The 20,772-nt window shown below is 39.2% G+C and overlaps 1 protein-coding gene and 1 pseudogene across 1 annotated transcript in view; one reads left to right on the forward strand and one right to left on the reverse strand.

Moving 5' to 3' along the window:
• Positions 1 to 7,850: 7,850 nt before the first annotated feature.
• LOC115513258 lies at positions 7,851 to 7,928 on the forward strand (annotated as a pseudogene).
• Positions 7,929 to 16,149: 8,221 nt separating this feature from the next.
• The window catches only part of LOC115512390 (microsomal triglyceride transfer protein), a 47,850-nt gene continuing 43,227 nt past the window's right edge, over positions 16,150 to 20,772 (reverse strand). Inside the window, exons 17-18 of the mRNA XM_030313378.1 lie at positions 19,046 to 19,216; positions 16,150 to 17,541 (exon numbers count right to left, since the gene is read on the reverse strand). Of these exons, the coding sequence (XP_030169238.1) occupies positions 17,370 to 17,541; positions 19,046 to 19,216 (343 nt within the window). The 3' untranslated portion in view covers positions 16,150 to 17,369. The remainder of the gene's footprint in view (positions 17,542 to 19,045; positions 19,217 to 20,772) is intronic.

The raw sequence follows: 20,772 nt of genomic DNA on the forward strand, positions 1-20,772 counted from the left end.
TTCATAGAAATGAAAGTCTGTGTTTGCTACAAATTGAATGCTCATGCTACCTGAAATAATACTTTGGACTGCAGGACAGTATTGATTCTTAAGTAGATTCCCTATAATCTCATGATAAGTATATATATGTGCATGAGAAAACACATTCAATAATAGTCTCTGTGTTTAAAAACTATCATGGTATACATTTTCCTATGTGGTGCTTGAGGAGTTTTCATTCTACAGTTTACAAGGTGTAGGTTTGCACCCCAAATTCTCAGGGTATAGTATTTTACCCAATACTTGAAAGAAAAAGGTGCCCTGTGTTTTATCAGTACTGTTGAGGAGAAAAATTATGTGTAAGCTTGTTTTAGAAAACTACTTATAAAAAGTCAAATTCATAAAATATGTTAGGCTTTTTCATAATTTCTAAGAAGACATACATATAGATATGATATATATTTTCAAGAGACTGTTTCTATATTCTTAACTAATTTCTGGGTCCTAAGTAGACCTCACAGGTGCGTAAAATCATTAAGAAAGCATGTAGCATTTGCTAAATTGTACCTTGAGCTTGAATCTAATCAGAATTGCAGACTCCGGTTCTCTGGGGGAAAAAAAAAAAAAAAAAAGCACATCCATCTGTGACACGTGCGACTACAAGGCCCAGAGGAAGATTCTGAAAATTGGACTCATTTGTATGCCCCGTGTCTCAGAAGAGAACTGAACGTTCACAGCACAGCAGTATTTGTAAGCTGTTAACATTCTTGTTTCATGTTGCAACTAGAGCATATTATTAGATTTATTCCTATTTAATTCAAAATGGTGCAGAATAAAACACACACACACACACACACACACACAACACATCAAATTTGATTTCCTTTTTTTAAGTTTCATAATTGCTTTTTCACAAGCTAGTGTTAATGGCAGTCCTTGCCAGGGTTCCCTGAATTTACCCTTCCTACCTGGATCTGTTTTCTAGCAGGCAGTCCTTTCTTTTTCTCCCTCTTTGAGGATGTAGGTGTCTGTATTTACATTGAAATCGTATTATTGTATACTAAAGACAGTGGTTGTTGAAAAGAATGTGAAGACTGTGGAAGTTATGTCCCAAACAGAGAAGAGGAAATTGTGTGGTAAATAGAGAAAGACATTGGATAATGCCGGATTGTGCCCCTGACGATGAAAAAGCCAGAGGTAAATGGAAAGAATGTGAAAATTAAAACTGCTCTCAAGGCAGAAATCATGGTGGAAAAGTTCCTACCTGAGGTCTGATTCAATTATAAAACACAGTGAGCTTGGCCAATGGGACTGTGAAATCAGCCCAACAGCTCGGAGAATTACGCTCTCGGTGTGTTGCATATGGAGAAAACTACTAGACAAGGACTCGTGAGACTGGCCTACTTACCTTTAACTGCAGCATTTGTAAGTGATTGTGCAATCTTGTGTAATGGTCTTTTATTTGGACTCGTTTGAAAAAGAAATGTTTTGTTGTTGTTGTTTTTCAGTAAAAGTAACCGCAAAGAAAACATGCATCGTTTGTCTCTATTTGAACTCAAAAATCAAGCTTTGGGCATTTTGATTTTCTTCTGTATCCTACCTTCACTTAACTAAAATCCTCTATCGTAATGTTTTACGTCCAGGTTGTGTTAGTTTTTGATTGCTGCGGTAACCACAAATTTAGTGGCTTAAGACAACACAAATTTATCATCTTACGCTTCTGAAGATCGGAAGTCTGGTATGGGTCTTTCCCTGTACCAGAGTATTTCACCTGACCAACTGAAGACATCTGTTTGTGTCATTAAGTAGCATTGTGAGGAGCACCTGCCAAGGTATGTGATGCTCTGGTGACGCCCAAGAGCAACCTAGACAAGTGTCCCTGAGGGCACACATGGAGGCCCAGGAAATTGTGCTTGTCCCCTTCAAAGCATAAATATTAGAGGCACACATTTTGGAGACCGAGCGCACAGTGAGGATCAATGCTGTAACAAGTTCTTTAAGGCAACCACTAGTCAACTGGAGTTGATCAAAGCCCCCAAAATATTTGAGCCCACATTCCACAAAGAGAGATGTCCAGGATCCCTCACATATGTCCAGGGGTTGGGGGTAATGGGGCAAGAAAGAGTTGAGGACAGTTACAAGCCTTATGTTTTCCTGAGTCACCTGTAGATTCCAGGTCTTGTTTCCAGTGAATTCTCAAATTCCATTCTCCATTTTGTGTCAAGTGTTCACAGTGTTACTCAACACTGCATTGCCCCCATGGAGTTTAAGGCAGTACACCCATCAAATCCTGGGCATTCCAGTCTCAAAACTATATGTAGGGCAGGATTTGGAGGAAGGTTTAGGGAGCATGGGTTGGAGATTAGCAGGTACTCCCATTGCATGGCAGCCAGCTACATCCTTAAGGTGTTTTAAGGAGCAAACACCTTAAATCCAAACCAATGATATCCCCATTCTAGATAATCTCTGGTGTCTCTGGTGTTAGATGATTTCACTGGTTGTTGACTTCACTTGTACTTCAACCACTCTCCCTATTATGACATCCCTCTCCCTCCTTCATCCTCTGCTTCCTCTGCTCCTTATTTTCTGGCTTAGAATCCTCTAACATCCTATTATTTCTTACACAGAGCAATTCGGCCACCTAATGAAGCCCCACTAATGCAGACCCACTACAATATCTGCAGAAGACCCATCTTCATAACCAAGTACATGCATTGCTCTAGCTTTGTATTGCGAAGTGACAATCCACCATCAAACAGGGGCTTAAAAACCACAAAAACCATTTGCTTAGCTCATGAATCTGTAATTTGGGCAGTGTTCAGCATGGGAGGCTTGGCTGTGTTTTACACAGCCGCTCAACTAGGGACCAGAGAATCTACTTCCATAATGGTTTACTGATATGACTGGAAAGCTGATGTTATTGGCCAGGCATTCAGTAGGGCCTCAGTTTCTCTTCACCTGGGCTTCTCCATGGGCTGCTTGGGCTTCCTCAAAACATGGTGGCTGACTTCCAACAATGAGTATCCCAACAAACAGTAGCAGATACTACCAGTTCCCAAGGCCTCAATTCATGCAGTGACATAGCATCCACTTTCATCACACTCTATTTGACAAGCAAACACAGAATCCTGATTCAATAGGCTAGAACACAGATCCCATCTCTCAACAGGAAGAGTATCAAATAATTTGGGGACATGTTTTAAAGCCAGTATGCTGATTAAGGTGTGTTTTTAAACAGATATTAAAAAAAAAAAAAAAAGCAATTCTAAAGTCAGTTTTCAGGTTAGTGTAGGCTCAGATTCTAGAAAATTCTAGATTCTAGAATTATTCTAGAAAATATTTAGAATGACAGCAGCCTGTACAAGGTTTAGTGGACACGCTTTGTGTGTGTGTGTTGGGTATATGTTGGAGTCTCACAGAGCAGAAATCTCTGTTGAGTTTCCAGTGTGGAGGGACTCAATATCCTTTGGGAATGAATGAATGCCTACTATATGCCAGGTGCTCTAATTCATGAAGAGGTTCAGATTTCAGGAAGCCCTTAAATATGGTGAGCATGCCTGATATGCTGGTGAAGCTATCTGGTCTAAGCCTTGTCAAAGGCATGGAGAATGAAAGAGGAACCTGGCTAAGAGCCACAAAGAAGATATCCAAGCCAACGACCCAGCATGGGGCAGGCGGGGAACAGAGGGGAAAGTGAGAAGAGAACCAGGAAAACCAGAGCAGTAGCAAGAGACCAAAAATGAAGAACTATGTAGTTGTGCAGGGAGCAGGGTGCTACTGAAGGGCAATAGTAGACCGGTACTAAAAAGGGTATACACGAGGAGAAGCAACACACCCAGAGCCCTTTGACAGGAAGTTTATCCCACAGAAGTGGTGTGAAAAGACAGTCAAAGACAGAGCCAAAACTACGACTTCTTTTGCCCCTTGAAGTTACAACCTTCATCAACAGATTGTCGTCAACTGTAATCTTCTCTGAATGCTAATGTACTTCAGTACACTGGATACAGAATAAGAACAGGTTTTATTATATACATATGTGTATGGACACACACTAGAAATACAATATTGAGAAATAACATTATGTTGTACCTATTATTATAAAGTGAGAATTATACAGAGATACTCTATATTACCTCTAGCCTGAGGTTAGCATTCAAGAAATATTAACTACTATGCTACGCCTCTCCATTACAGCACTTCTGCTTCTGAAAAATTCAAATTCACTGCTGTAGAGGTTGCTTAAAAATACTCAAACTGTTTATTTGGACATGTTCTACTTAGCATAATAATGCATGTTCTTTGAAGGAAATTGAGAGAATGTTAGGATATTCTAGAAACCGAAGAGTTGAGAAAATTTGTCATCACCCAGAGGTACCCACTACATAAACTGCTTTCTAGGAATAAATACTTGTAAGTATATTTGATACTTTATATGCTTTTTTTATAGTCTACTTTTTTGCTTCATAAAATTATAAACCTACCTCCTTTTTAAAAAAATGTTTATTTTTGAGAGAGAGAGAGTGAGAGAGAGAGAGCATGAGTGGGAGAAGGGGAGAGAGAGGGAAACAGAGAATCCCAAGGAGGCTCCACACCATCAGTGCAGACTCCAATGCAGGGCTCAAATTCATGAACCATGAGATCATGACCTGAGCCAAAATCAACAGTCAGTAGCTGGACTGACTGAGCCACCCAGGCACCTCGAAACCTACCTCCTTATCTTCCCATATCCTTAGAGGAATAATTTTTAACAGTTGTATCTTATCTCCTCAGATGGCATTATAATTTGTTTAATCAATCGCATATTTTAAGTACTTGGTTTTTATAGCTTTGGGCTGTGAAAATGATACTTCAGTGAACATCTTTGAACACAAATCTTTTCAAGCATCTCTGATTATTTCCTTGAGATAAAGCCCTCTAAGTGGAATTACTGAATGAAAAGGACATGAACATTCTTAAAACTTGAGACACATGGGATTTTGAGATGTCTCCCTACCTCCTTTATCCCAATTCTGCACACCCACCCCCTGCCATGCAAACTCACCATCTACAAACTTCATATTTGAGTACTTGTTTAAAATTATCCTAGGGGCGCCTGGGTGGCTCGGTCAGTTAAGTGTCCGACTTCAGCTCAGGTCATGATCTCACAGGTTTGTGAGTTGGAGCCCTGAGTCAGGCTCTGTGCTGACAGCTCAGAGCCTGGAGCCTGCTTCGGATTCTGTGTCTCCCTCTCTGCCCCTCCCCTGCTCGCAATCTCTCTCTCTCTCTCATAAATAAATAAACGTTAAAATAAATAAATAAATAAATAAATAAATAAATAAATAAATAAAATTATCCTAAAGGGGCGCCTGGGTGGCTCAGTTGGTTAGGCATCCGACTTCGGCTCAGGTCATGATCTCACAGTTTGTGAGTTTCAGCCCTGCATCGGTCTCTGTGCTGACAGCTCAGAGCCTGGAGCCTGCTTCAGATTCTGTTTCCCTCTCTCTCTGCCCCTCCCATGCTAATGCTCTGTCTCTCTCTGTCTCTCAACAATAAATAAACGTTAAAATTTTTTTTTTAATTATCCTAAAGACGGAGGGGTGAGAGGCTCCTAATGATTTGCTGAAACCACAGACTACCCAGCTTCCACCCCCCCACCCCAATTTACAAATGTTAGGAGAGATCAATGGTCTTACTATGATATGAAGTGTCTTCCTCCTTCTCTAGGAGCAAGAATCTAAAAGTGTAGTCCCCATACCAACAGCAGCGGCTTCAACTAGGAAATGCCACCTAGGAAACATTATCTATTTTCAATGCAAATCCTTGGCCTACCTCAGGCCAATAGTTGAATCTGCAATGGGGGGGGGGGGGGGGGGGGGCGGGGGGGGGAGGGGGTGGTGGTGGCGGACAGCATCTGTGTTTTAACAAGCCCTCCAGATGACTCTCATGCACACAGTTTTGGGAACCACTGCTCTGAACCACAGTTGACTGATGACCACAGGCTGACCCCTTGGAAGGAAGCAAGAAGTTTGCTGTCCCTGAGTAGAGAACCCTGCTCTTGAACCATCATGTTAGCATACTAGCCCCCAGTAAATACTGCTTTTCGGATCCTCATTTTTCTCAATGATTTTTTTTTCTAACAGAGATAACAGATGTCTGCATCAGGGTCTTTGTGAGCATTTAAAAAAGATAGTGCTTAAGAAATATTGCTTTCTTTACTTTTTGGCAAAATTAATTTAGTCTTTTTTTTTTGCATTTTTATTTTATTTTATTTTGAGGGGAGAGTAAGAATACTGGGTCATTAAAGGGGAGTAAAATGATTTGTTTCAGAGGATCTGACTGAAATCTGTCTGCTTCAAATGGCTCTTTGGCCATCCTGAAAGGTACAAATGCAGTGACATCCATAGGGAACAGCTCAGTAGTTACTGAACATCATGCACTGCATGGATGATTCTAAGGTCGGTATACATAGTCCTGAGCTTGAGAAGCTCTTACCCTATTTGGGAAAATAAGATATTTACATAACGAAAGTAATTTGTTAATAACACGACACAATGCAGAAAGGCAGTCCCCCAAGTTGGTACGATTAATTCCCAAGTAGGTGCTAAGTGTAATAAGCATACCTGGGAAGCAGGTGTCTTGGCAGCTGGAAGCTGCCATGCCCAGGAAATGTGATGGGAGCTGGGCTTGCTAAGATCCCTTTGGGCAGAAAGCAGGGGGACAGATGAGAGCAGAGGAACTGAAACAGTTGAATGTTGATGTGCTCAGGGCGTGCATGCTGCAGGAAAAGGAAGTGTGTTGTTCAAGAAGAGCAGTGCCTATGAGGCCCCAATGAAATGTTGAACCTAAGTGTGGAGAGTGAATGGATTTCCAGGCTTAGGGACTCAGATTGGACCCTGGTTACGTAGCAGAGTACAGTAGGTGCATGGTTGAACTCTAGAAGGAGGCTTCCCTAGGTTAAATCCTGGCTCCTCTCTTCACCATCTGTGAAAATCTTGGACAAGTCGCTGTATCTCTCCGTGCTCCATATACCAAGGGTATATAGTAATAGTTCCTACCTTATAGGGTTGGTATAAGAATGAAATGATTGGATACCTGTGAAGTGCCTAGAACCGTGTATGACACCTAACAAGTGCACCTAACCTAAAATGTTTGATAAGTAATAAAGGGAGAGAGGGAGACTTTGGTTAGGCGTAAATTGGTTAATTTTTAGAAATTGTCTACTCCCAATAAATGCTTTGTATTCAGCATGGCCCTCTAGGATTTCATTAAAGAGCTAATGTCTTCTTTCCTGAGAAATACTTTAGAACATCACTGCTAAGCATCTCTTTATAGCTCAATAATTTGAAAGATTCATCTCACACATCTTACTCCATGACTGTGGTTACATGGTTTATCTTCAGGAAAACTGAGTGGAAGACATATTTAAAAACAAAAAAAAGTGGGGAGGGGCACCTGGGTGGCTCAGTCAGTTGAGTGTCCAACTTTGGCTCAGGTCATGATCTCACGGTTCATGAGTTGGAGCCCCACGTCAGGCTCTGTGCTGAAAGCTCAGAGCCTGAAGCCTGCTTCAGATTCTGTGTCTCCCTCTCTCTCTCTCTCTGCCCTTCCCCTGCTCTCTCTCTCTCTCTCTGAAAATGTTTTTATTTAATTTTCAAGTTAATTTTATTTAATTTAAAAGTGAGGATAGGAAACCTAAAACAGAATGGAAGTGACTCACTTTCAGTAACAAAAGGAATCAGGTAATTTTTTTTCAATTTTTATTTAAATTAATTTAAATTATTTTATTTTATTTAAATTTATTTAACATACAGTGTACTGTTAATTTCAGGTGTACAATATAGTGATTCAACACTTTTATACAACACCTGGTGCTCATCACAAGTGCACTCCTTATCGCTTCTCGGCCTTTTGGCTAAGATCAAGTGTAGTACAAGTGCATTCCTTAATCCCCATCACTTATTTAACTCCTTCCCCCCACCGCCATTCCTTTCTGGTAACCATCATTTTGTTCTTTATAGTTAAGAATCTGTTTCTTGGTTTGGTTCTCTCTCTTTCTCTTTCCCACCTTTGTTCATTTGTTTTCTTTCTTAAATTCTGTGTGACTGAAATCATACGATATTTTCCTTTTTTGACTTATTTTGCTTAGCATAATACTCTCTAGTTCCATCCCGGTCATTGCAAATGGCAAGATTTTATTCTTTTTTATGGCTGAGTAATATTCCATTATATAGATACATACCACTTCTTTATCCATTCATCAATCGATAGACACTTGGGCTGTTTCCATAATTTGGTTATTGTAGATAATACTGCCATAAGCATCAGGGTGCATCTATCCCTTTGAACTAATATTTTTGTGTTCTTTGGGTAAATAAGTAGTAGTGTGATTTCTGGATCATAGGGTAGTTCTATTTCTAACTTTTTGAGAAAACTCCACACTTTTCCAGAGTGGCTGCACCTGTTTGCATTCCCACTAACAGTGCAAGATGGTTCCCCCTACTCCACCTCCTCACCAACACCTGTTGTTTCTTGTGTTGTTGATTTTAGCCATTCTGACAGGTGTGAGGTGATATATATATATACACACACATATATGGATGTATATATATATATATATATATACACACACACACACATATATGGATATATATATATATGGATATATATATGGATATATATATATATAGGGATATATATATATAGGGATATATATATAGGGATATATATATATATAGGGATATATATATAGGGATATATATATATATATATATATATCATTGTAGTTTTGATATATTTGAGGTCATATATATATATATATATCATTGTAGTTTTGATTTGCATATCCATGATAATAAGTGATGTTGAGCATCTTTTGATGTGTCTGTTGTCCATCTGTGTGTCTTCTTTGCAAAAATGTCCATTCATGTCTTTTGCCTATTTTTCATTGGATTATTCATTTTTTGCGTATTGAGTTTTATTAGTTTTTTTTAAATATATTTTGGATACTAACCCTTTATCAGATGTGTCATTTGAAAATATCTTCTTCCATTCCACAGGTTGCCTTTTAGTTTTGTTGATTGTTTCCTTCGCTGTGCAGAAGCTTTTTCTTTTGAGTAGTCTCAATATTTATTTTTGCTTTTGTTTCTCTTGCCTCAGGAGACATATCTAGAAAGAAGTTGCTATGGCCAATGTCAAAGAGTTACTGCCAGGAATCAGGTATTTAAACCTAAAACCTATTCTGGAGAGAATATGTCCAAGATTTTTTATTGCAGTATAGATAACATACAGTGTCATATTAGCTTCAGGTGTACAATATATTGATTTAACAATTCTATACATTACTCAATGCTCATTATGATAAGTGAACTCCTAATCCCCTTTGCCAATTTCATCCATCCTCCACACCCACCACCCCTCTGGTAACCACCAGTTTGTTCTCTGTATTTAAAGTCTGTTTTTTCATTTGTCTCTTTTTTCTTTGTTCATTTATTTGGTTTCTTAAATTCCACATATGAGTGAAATCACATGGTATTTGTCTTTCTCTGACTTATTTTGTTTAGCATTATACTCTCTAGGTCCATCCATGTGGTTGCAAATGGCAAGATCTCATTCTTTTTTATGCCTCAGTAATAGTCCATTGTATGTATACATCTCCTTTATCCATTCATCTATCCATGGATACTTGGCTTACTTCCATAGCTTGGCTATTGTAACTAATGCCACCTCTATGTGCGTGTATCTTTTCACATTAGTGTTTTCATTTTCTTTGGGGAGATTCCCAGTAGTGGAATTACTGGATCATATGGCAATTCTATTTTTAATTTTTTGAGGAACTTCCATACTGTTTTCCACAGTGGCTGTGCCAATTTGCATTCCCACCAACAGTGCACAGGGTTCTTTTTTCTCCACATCCTCACCAACACTTGTTATGTCTTGTCTTTTTTATTCAAGCCATTCTGACAGGTGTAAAGTGATATCTCATTGTGGATTTGACTTGTACCTCCCTGATGATTAGGGTTGTTAAGCATCTTTTCATTTGAGCAGTGAAGGAAACCGTCAACAAAATGACAAGGTAACCTACTGAATGGGAGAAGATATTTGGAAATGACATATCCACTAAGGAGTTAATATCCAAAATATATAAAGAGCTTATACAACTCAATACTAAAAGAACCCCAAATTATCCAATTTAAAAATGGACAGAGGACCTGAGTAGACATTTTTCCAAAGAAGACAAACACATGGTCAACAGAGAACAAACTTTTACATGTAATCCTAGAAGATTATGGCAGGAATCTTTCTAGTAAAAATAGAAGGATAAAAATAGCTTACAGGTTTATGTGATGTTCCAAGTCAACTGTGAATAAATTAAACTTTTATTAATAGGAGGGTAGCAAATGATTACAAATTCATTCTAGATTAACTGTAATCCCCTGATGGTAGGTAAATGGTGAACTGATGTACCACCAATGATGGGCTTTTTATTGATCTAAATTTTTATATTCTTTTATACTCTCATAAAGTAGAAAATGCAATTGTATAGTAAGTTCTCTGAAAGTGAGAATCGTTTATCTGTGCACTCAAGCTGAAGGTACACAGAACATACTTCACTTTGGGGTTGTAGGTATCATGGATTGTAAAGGAATCTGATACACAGCCAAAGGAAGAGGCCAATTTTGGTTGACAGCAGCCATTGTGCTAAAATTATTTTTAGCTGTATGGCTTACCTCACTTCACTGATTTTCTTGAGGTGAAGGAATCTATTTTGTTTTAATTTTTTTAACCTAGTACATTTCTTATTCCTAATAGACCCACCATGTTGTATAAGATGACTGATTAAATCAACTGATAAATTGAAAAGACTCATATAAGCTTGGGCTTTCCATTTTCCCTTCCAAACCTCTATCTACCCTTCCCACCTTTATAGATAGTCTGGATCAATAGGCATTCTTTCCTCTGGCTTCTGGTTGGTATCAGCCAGTGGGTACCACAGACAGGAGATTGGAGGGAGAAAAGAAAGCAAGGTATGGTGTTTGTTTCCCTGCTCCCTCCAGAGGATGTGGTGAGGGCTGCTTGTGCTCTTTAATTCAACGTCATAGCTCCACATAGTTTATGTTCTCTAGATTCCAGTGAGTACTCTCTCCCTTGACCTTTCAGGCTTCCTGTGGTTGTGAGCCTCAGGATGCACTGTCTCTTGTTGGCTTCCCTCTAACCTGCTCATACCTTTATGACATTTACTGAGCTCTTCTGAACTTACCTAGTTTGGATGTGCCATCTGTTTCACACAGTGACCCTCTTTCTACGGGGTCCCTGACAAAGAAAGAGAATCTGACAGTGAGGGGGATGGTGAGTAAGAATTGGTTGAAGATTAGACGCAGGACATTCTGTTCCAGTCCTGAAGAAGGATGAGAACTGAGGTGGGATGCAGTCTTCTGGTGTTTTCTTCCCTCTCAAAATGCTATCCATTTCACTTAGGATGTGGAGTCCTCTTACTATTGTCCCCCAAAACTCTACTGGAACTCGTTTATTTTATGTCTAGATTTTAGATTCATTCCTTGCTTCCTCATGAAAATACTTACTCTTTCCTCTTAGTAATTATCACAGTCCCAGAGACCAAAAGCAAACCAATTTGGTAAAGAAAGGATCAATGAAATCTGGAATGTGGAGAAATGGGTGAAAGTCATGTTGTTACAAAATGTGCAAATGATTTTTATAATGTGAAACTAGTGTTTTCACGATAAGCAAATAAGCAAACCTGGTGATCTTCCTAAAATCCATGATGCCCACGAGTGAAAATGCAGAAAACAGATTCAGTCCATGAGTCAGAATATAAAATGTTGCTTAATTGAGGAGTTCTATAAGACCACATATTAAAAGTTAATATTAGCAAATACTTAGTGCATGCTATGTGCCAGGCACTGGCCCATTACCTTGTTTCAACCTCACAATGACCTATGAGGGGCTGCTCATTTTACAGATAAGGAAACTGAGAAGCTTGGAGGTTTATAAAGCAGACGTGTGTGGACAAGGTGAGATTTCAGATGTGCTGGAGTATCTTACTCCAAATCGCCTTCACTGCTATACTTCCCTGCTTCCCACTTCCCAGATGCTGCATACAAGAGGTTTAGCTACCCAAACCACATTGCACTAAGCCCTGACAGAGAACCACTGTGCTCTCCAACTAGTTGCAAGGTAGAACAAATCAACTTCTTTGCTATTCAATAAGATCAAAGCTGATTGTTGATAAATAAGAACTTGTTCACTACAGCTCTAATATTAAAAACAACATTAATGATAGTAAAAAAAAAAACATTTATCAAATGCTCTGTATACTTGGCACTGTACTTTAACATGTCCTGTCTCAACTTAAAATAACCCAGTGAAACGTAGATTATTATACCTATATTAGAGATGACAATTGAGTCACATACCCAATGTCATTCAAGCAGTAGGCAGTGGAATTAGAATTCCAAACCAGGCCTCCCTGTCTCCCTCTCTGCCACGCCCACTGCCTTTCAGTTACCACCAAAATGATGAAGAGCAGTGAAGCTTCAATTAAAGAGAAGTGAAGCTTCTGAATCTCTAAGATTCTTTTTTTTTTTAATTTTTTTTTCAACGTTTATTTATTTTTGGGACAGAGAGAGACAGAGCATGAACGGGGGAGGGGCAGAGAGAGAGGGAGACACAGAATCGGAAACAGGCTCCAGGCTCTGAGCCATCAGCCCAGAGCCCGACGCGGGGCTCTAACTCACGGACCGCGAGATCGTGACCTGGCTGAAGTCGGGCGCTTAACCGACTGCGCCACCCAGGCGCCCCATCTAAGATTCTTAATGCCAGGAGAGACACTTCAAGTTCTGCTTTCCCCATCCCTGTATTTCATTAGGGAGGGCATTTGGATTATTTAAGTGTTTAAGCTTTCAAATAAGACTTTATGAATTCTCAACTACAATTACTTAGAGCTAGAGCCATTCCCAATTAATTTGAGCCTTCCTTTTATGTTCTGTGGTCATGAAGGGGAGTTACTGCTATTACTCCCCAACACCATCTTCACCAGCACTGTCATCTTGGCTATGACCACTCTCACCACTCCTATTCAGCACTGTCCTGGAGGTTCTAGCCAGGACGATCTGGCAAGAAAATGAAATTAAAGAAATTCAGATTGGAAAGAAAGAAATAAATCAATCTCTATTTACAGATGGCATGATGTTTTACATAGAAAATCCTAAGTAACTACCAAAAAAAATATTAGAACTGGTTAGTTCAGCGGTGCCTGGGTGGCCCAGTCAGTTAAGTGTCCAACTTCAGCTCAGGTCATGCATGATCTTGTGGTTCCTGAGTTCGAGCCCCGTGTGGGCTCTGTGCTGACAGCTCAGAGCCTGGAGCCTGCTTCGGATTCTGTGTCTCCCTCTCTCTCTGCCCCTCTCCTGCTTGCGTGGGCTCTCTCTCTCTCTCTCAAAATTAAATAAACATTAAAAATTTTTAAAAAAAGAACTAGTAAGTTCAGCAAGGTTGCAGGATTCATGATCAGTGTACAAAAATCAACTGTATTTATGTACACCTGTAATGAACAATCCAAAAATGAAAGAAAACAATTTCATTTACAATAGCATAAAAATAATAAAACGTGGAATAAATTTAACAAAAGTGCAAAACTTATACCCTGAAAATTATGAAACATTGTTGAAAGAAATTAAAGATTGATGTAGAAAGATGCCCCATGTTTATGCATCAGGAGATTTAACATTAAAATGACAATATTCCTAAAACTGATACACAGGTTCAACACAATCCCTATCAGATTCCTAGCTAGCTCTGTAGAAATTGACAAATTGATCCTAAAATCCATATGGAAACCCAAGGAACTCACTATAGCCAAAACAATGTCGAAAAAGAACAAAGTAGATGAACTCACATCTCCTAATTTCATAGCATACTACAAAGCAACAGTAATCAAGTGTGGCACTGGCATAAAGGTAGGTATGTAGATTAATGGAATAAAACTGACAATCCAGAAATGACCCGTTATACATAGTCAATCAAATTTAAACAAGAGTGCTAAAACAACTCAATGGGAAAGAATCATCTTCCAACAAATGCTGCTGGGATAATTGGATATCCATATACAAAGGAATAAATTTGGACCCCCTACTGCCCACAGTATACACAAATAAACTCAAAATGGATCAAATACCTAAATTTAGAGCTAAAACTGTAATACTCTTCATGGAGAAAGGCATACTTGCAAAGAAACAAATAGAGGTCTATGAGTGGACAAGAACTTCGGGTAATATCGGAGAAAAAGACGCAAGAATCATAGAGAAGGGCACTGAGACTCAAAACTTTGTAATACAGCTTAAAGCCTTGTAGCTGCTGTTCCATGTTTGTCATTTTCAAAACTGCTGTCTGTCTTCTTTAAGCAGCAAATTTTAAAAACCAAAATGATCTGGAAAATATAGTGAATTCAGAGAGCAGATTCTGGGAAAGACCACTTGTATTTGAATCCTAGTTTTACCATTTTCTGGCCAAGAAAATGTCTTCTGTGGCAGAAGTTAAATGTCTTCTGTGTCCCAGTTTCTCCATCTATAATTGTACTCTCCAATTCAGTGACAACTAGCCACATGCGGCTATTAAGCGTTTGAAATGTGGCTAATCCAAACTGAGATGTGCTGTGCAGTGTACGCTAATTATATACCACGTTTCAAAGATCTAATCCTCCTCCCCCAAAACATCCCATTAATATTTTTTATATTTCTTACATGTTGATATAATACTTTGCATATATTGGGTTAAAATATATTATTAAAATTCATTTCACTCGTTTCTGTTTATTTTTTTTAAGTCACTACTAGAAATTTAAAATTGTTTATGTGGTTTACATTATGTTTCTTTTTTTAAATTTTATTTTAGGTGGGAGGAAAGGGATAGAGGGGGAGAGAGATAAAGAGGGGGAGAATCTTAGGCAGGCTCCACACTCAGTGTGGAGCTCGACGTGGGACTGGATCCCACCATCCCGGGATCATGACCTGAGCCGAAAGCAAGAGTCGGATGCTCAACCAATTGAGCCACCCAGGCGCTCCCACATTCTGTTTCTATTGGACAGTGCTGATCTGTAATACGGAAATAATAATGCTCCCTATTAAATATAGCTATTGTGACAATTAAATAATTTAACATATATACAATGCTTACAATACCTGCTACATAACAAGCACTGAAGAAGTGTTAGCTTTAAAATTATTTTTCACGATGGTCAGGTTCAGAGAGGCAGGGAGCAACCTGTCGAGGGCAATACTCTAATGAGATACGGGAATGGCAGCACTTCTCGGAAGCAAAGCCGTCAGCTTAAATCTCTAAGGTATACAGAAAGAAGCTACGGCACCTTCCCAGGAAGACATCTTTGCAGGGGACAGAGCTACGGACACTGGTGTTTGAAGCAGTGAAGTCAGAGACTACAAGTGAGGCTTATGGTTACGTTTCTGGCTCCAATACATCATTCCAAAATGTGGACTATCACTCCATCCCTCTTAAATTTCTACCTTTTCATCCAGACAGGAGGTAGTGTTTGTTCTATGCTTCAGGTTTCTTGTTTCTTTGGAGCAAGTTAGAGTTGCTAAGTACTATCCATTCTCCAAATGGGCAGCAGCGTTTGACTCGGCCCGGCAAACAAGCAGTTGGGAAGTCCTATAACTCTAATGTCCAGAACACCACAGTCATCACTCTTGAGTAAATTATTATTTTACATTTTACAGAAGCAATTGTAGTTCATTAAGCATCACATGGCTGAGGTTCCTTCCTGAGATGTCCGTGACATCTTTCTCTAACTTAGTGCTCTAGATCAATTTGCTTTTGCTGTAGCATGAGTATCTTTACAGAGTACTCCTTCCAAGACCAATGCCACCACCAGTGATACACTGCCCCCCCTCCAGGTTTTGATTCCTGTTTCTCTTCTCAGTAACATAACAATGAAAGTACTGGCCCTGAGCCTTACGAAAACTGCAATTAGAGCTTGTTTTCAACAGGTTCTGACTGTGGCTATTCTCAGTGGCTCATTTTCCAAAGGGCTCTGACCTCCTATTGGAGAATCTGGCCTGCTCTATAGAGTGGCAGAAGCTTAGTTGCATATGTGTCTGCGCTCAGAAAGTGGCAGAAACAGAGAAATATGGTGTCCAAAGTAATGGAAGACAAAAGCAGTTCAATAGAATTTCCATATGTTTATTTCATCACACGTCATTTAAAATTTACAACCAGTGATGGGCTAGCTAAACGTCCATTGTGTGTGTGTGTCTGTGTGTGTGTGCGTGTGTGTGTGTGTAATGGGCAAATGAGCATTATTATCTGCTTTGAGTTTATCACCATCAACACATATATCTATTTTTATTAACAGATATTTAAAGATGTTTAACATGGCTCTTTCAATTTGTACAGATAAAGACAATATTTTCTTGATCTCATATTTTAGAAGTCCAAATCCATCAGTTTCTAAAAGCAGTGTTAAAGTCTTTTGGCCATTCTGGTTTTTGTACAGATTGTATTCAAACAGACTGGAACTTTCACCACAAAACAGTTGAATGAAAGGTAAAATAATGACTAGATTAAGATGTCCCTTATAAAGGACACTGTACCACATGACAGTCTCAAAGAGACAGCACAAGTAAAATCAAATGGAGTTTCTGAAATTAGTATTTCCAACTCTTATGTGCTAAGTCCAGTATTTTTACAGGGCAGAAGTCAGAGAACTAAATGGCTTTCTTCTAGCAGTCTGACTTTATGGTCTACAGAAAGATAATGTATGTTTTAAATCTGTGTGCCTTCTACCTCAATACTTAGTAAAACTAACAACAAAAGAGATAAATATTCACTCTTGAAGCTGTGACAAAAGTCTTTAGAAAGTCATATCCCCTCCCCCCCCCACTTTCCCTCAAAAAAGGAAAAAAGAAAAAGGTCTGGTGTTTTGTTTGTTTTTGTTTTAGTTTTCTGATTGGGCAACACATTTGGTAGAAACAAGCCATGCATGCTTAAGGTCCTGTAAAGGTTTTTATACACACTGATTAAAAATTGTTAAAACAAAATTGGGTTCTCCCGAGCATATGCGTGCTTTGTCATGTGTTTTATAAACAATCGTTTCTTCTCAGGACAGCCCTCTTCCCACCGCACCAAACGGGATTTCATGGAGGGACAAGAAAACTGGGAATGTTGCTGGAAGTGTCACGTACGTTGGCTCAGAATGACACTATAGGGAGCATACCGAATAGGCCCACATTTAATCATTGGAGGCTTTTCATAGCTTTTTACAAAAATCTTAAATACAGGTAAACATGTAAACACTGTGCTCTCAGAGAGCAAGTACACAGGCATGTCACATGGTATCCCTTCTGGGAAGACAGATTCAAGTGAAACATCACCAATCAGTTTCAGAACCAACCGCTAGAAGTACTTGCTGGCTCAGGAGCAAACACCACCTTGCACATCTCCGAGTTCTCTTGGTGGAGAGGGAATTCAGATCCTGCTATGAGGCTTTCTTTTCTTCTCCGAGAGATGTAACCTCTGCCTGTGGACAGTCTTTCATACTTGGTCTCAAATTGCCTGCATGACGACAGCAACAATAACAAAATTATACACATATTCAAGTTACCCCACACTCCTCAGAGGCAAATTATTGACTGTAGACTTGAAGCTTCTGTTTCAAAGCAATTTGAGAAAGGATGGGAGTGCCAAAGACTACCAGTTTCCGTTCCCATGAATGGGGTGATTTTTTCTTCCCATGTCTTTCTATACCAATAGACAAACTGTAGATTCCTGGAATATAGGAGCCCTGCCACACATTTTTCTAGAATGAAGGTCCAAATTCTTCTCAGCTTTCTGGAGATGCCGTTAAGCTCTGCAGACCTTGCTATGTCTCCCACCCATCATTCCAGGAGCCCCACCTTGGGAGCGAGTCCAACTGGATTTAGGCTGAGAATGCTGACAGGCATAACATTCCTTGAGCTCTGGGCCAAGTGGAATGTGGAACCAAACCAGTTAGCTGTGAGCCTGAGTTGGTGGTCACTGCATTTCAACCACAGGAAGGTTGATTTTTTTTTTTAATTCATTAATGGAGATTTATTCTAAAAATAAGTTAGTGTGGGTTAACAGTAGCTTAATATTCTGATTATAATCTACTATCTTTTATCTGTAAAAATACAACCCACTCATCTTTGTACTTACATCATTTATGTATTCCTTATATGGGTCATGAAATTTCAGTAAAATAAAGAAGGTGCTCAACTCTGGCCTGCTTATTGAAGGAGATGACAGAAGATGTGGCTTGCTGTTTTAAACATACAAAGTGCCTTCATGGTTAATAACGTGTGTCAGGGTGACCTCTACAACTAACAGAGGAGTCAGCGCTAACTAGACCCAAAGCATTCTACTTCCATGTGGCAGTACTGTTACAAATGACCATTAGAAGAGTCAAAGGACACAGTATAAATGAGACGCTATAGGGTAGAAGAGGTGCTGGGAGACTTACATGAACAATCATATATTTAGTATTTGAGACACTAAGAATTCTACTGAAAGCATTTTTTTTTTTTTTATTCAAAATCCCAAACTCTCAAGCTTGAGCCAAAACTTAAACAAGGTCAAGTTGCTATGGTACAATTCCCTAAAAATTGTGAATTAATTTGGGCTCTTAACCCATGCTAAATGATTGCCAGCTGTTTTGTTTTGCACTTTCTGTCCAGGAAACAGTTGTGAAGTTAACTGACAGTAAATACACATCCACTATTTTTGCTGAAACTACGTGGCAACTCTTATGGTGAATCAAATCCCTTTGTTACCTTGATAAATTATTTCTGGACTAGAATACGATATTATCTCCAGAATCAAATGAACTGGTCCTTATAGTTTCTTGGTATCCTAGAAACTGACTTTTTTTTTTTTTTTAAAGCTTTATCAATTATTCTCTTACTTATGTAAAGGAAATTTATGTTTCACTGTATTTTTATCATTTACTTGTAATTTCTGAAACTAAACGCTCAAAACTGGCTGTTAAGTTCCTGGCCAACTGGGGACTGCCCGAGAATATTCCACGAGCGCTGCCTCTTACCTAAGTGGAGCTGCATCCTTGTCCATCTGCATGCAAACTAAGAACGGGTACTGAGAAAACTGCACCGTGGAGATAAACTCCAGGCCTGTTTCTGTTTCTGTGCTGATCTCCAGGCCAGCTTTCACAAAAGAGGAGTCTACAGTGATGCTGCCAGTTATTGCCAGAGCCACCCTAAAGATTTAGGTAAAACAAACAAACAAACAAACACCATTAATATCATATTTAACTGATTTGGACCAACAGCTATAATTTCATAGGGTCTGAACTCACTAACGTGTGACCTAAATGTGGTCAGAGTTCTGCTGGTAATCAGGGCCTGGCTAGTTTCAGGGATTAGGCAGTGAAGTTCTGCCCTTCCCCTGAGCCCTCCCACAGACTTCAGTTCTAGATCTGGGGATGAAGTGTCTATCAGGTACTACTGTTTGCTATGGGCACACCAAGGGCCAGGGTGAAAACATGCCTGGAACGTGATTCTCTCAGGAAGTCAGAAACACCTGAGCTAGCTTAAAACAAAGTCTAAACTCACAAAGACAGTTGACATTCGTAACAATGCTCTTGGTAACTATCTCTCTGCGGGCTTCTGTGTAGCTATTTCAATTCCATTTGTTTACTGTCTCCAAAGGGTCTCTATATCTATGGTTGCCAAGATATTTGAAAAAAATATTGTGTCACAAAAAACGATTCCTAGAGTGGGGCACGTACAGGCGTGCCCTAGGAAGGACAAATATGGTGGGTGCTCCAGTAGTCGCTTTGAGAACTGAGTAGGCAGATTGGGTTGACTGGGGAACATGGCTTGGATGATGATGAAGAAGCAGAAGGCTTACCTCTAGGATCACTCTAATTTAATTGTAGACTTTAAATGAAATTGTGGAAATTACTCCACAATTAAATCTGAGTTTATGCTCCTGCTATTTTGATAGAAGGATACAAAACAAGGTTTGCTGTGCAAATTAAAGTCCCTGCTGCTGTTGTTGTCAGTGTAAAAGTAGGTCAGAGGTGGTATCATTTAAATCCCTGAATCCCTTATCATACCTTCTAATATCTTACACTCAACAGAGGCTTAAGAGATATTTTTTAAATGAACAAATGAAAAATTGAAAATAGATTGGCTACAATGTGGATACTGGTAAATTCTTAGGGATACTGTGTCCTTTTTAAAAATCAAGATAATTTTTGGTGTTGCTGTTGTTGATTTGTTTCTGCAAAGAATTCAATTCAGTCAAATTTGGGGAAACTTCTATCTAGAAAATACTTCAGAAAAAGGAGAAAGAAGACCAATTCACTGGGAAGCCCTAAATTATACTGCTGATCCCTCTGATGGCCCGTTCTATTTCTCATTCTTCGGTTCCTTTTAGTAACACTGTGGGTCACCTTTCACATTAAATGTGCTGCCTTTTGATTTTTCTCAATTCCTTTAGCCATAGTTTAACATAAATCAAAAATTTAATTTTATAACTCCTATCTCACTTCTGCCCCACCATATTCATAAATATCAAAAAGGGGGGCGCCGGGGTGGCTCAGTAGGTTGAGTGTTCGACTCTAGGTTTCAGCTTACGCCACGATCTTGCAGTTTCATGAGTTCAAGCCCTGCGCTGGGCTCTGTGTTGGCAGCGTGGAGCCTGCTTGGGATTCTCTGTCTCCCTCTCTCTCTGCCTCTCTCCCCACTTGTGCTGTCTCTGTCTCTCTCAAAATAAATAAACTTAAAAATATAAATAAATATCAAAAAA

The sequence above is a fragment of the Lynx canadensis genome, chromosome B1 (genome assembly GCF_007474595.2).
Source record: "Lynx canadensis isolate LIC74 chromosome B1, mLynCan4.pri.v2, whole genome shotgun sequence".
Classification (NCBI taxonomy): Eukaryota; Metazoa; Chordata; class Mammalia; order Carnivora; family Felidae; genus Lynx; species Lynx canadensis.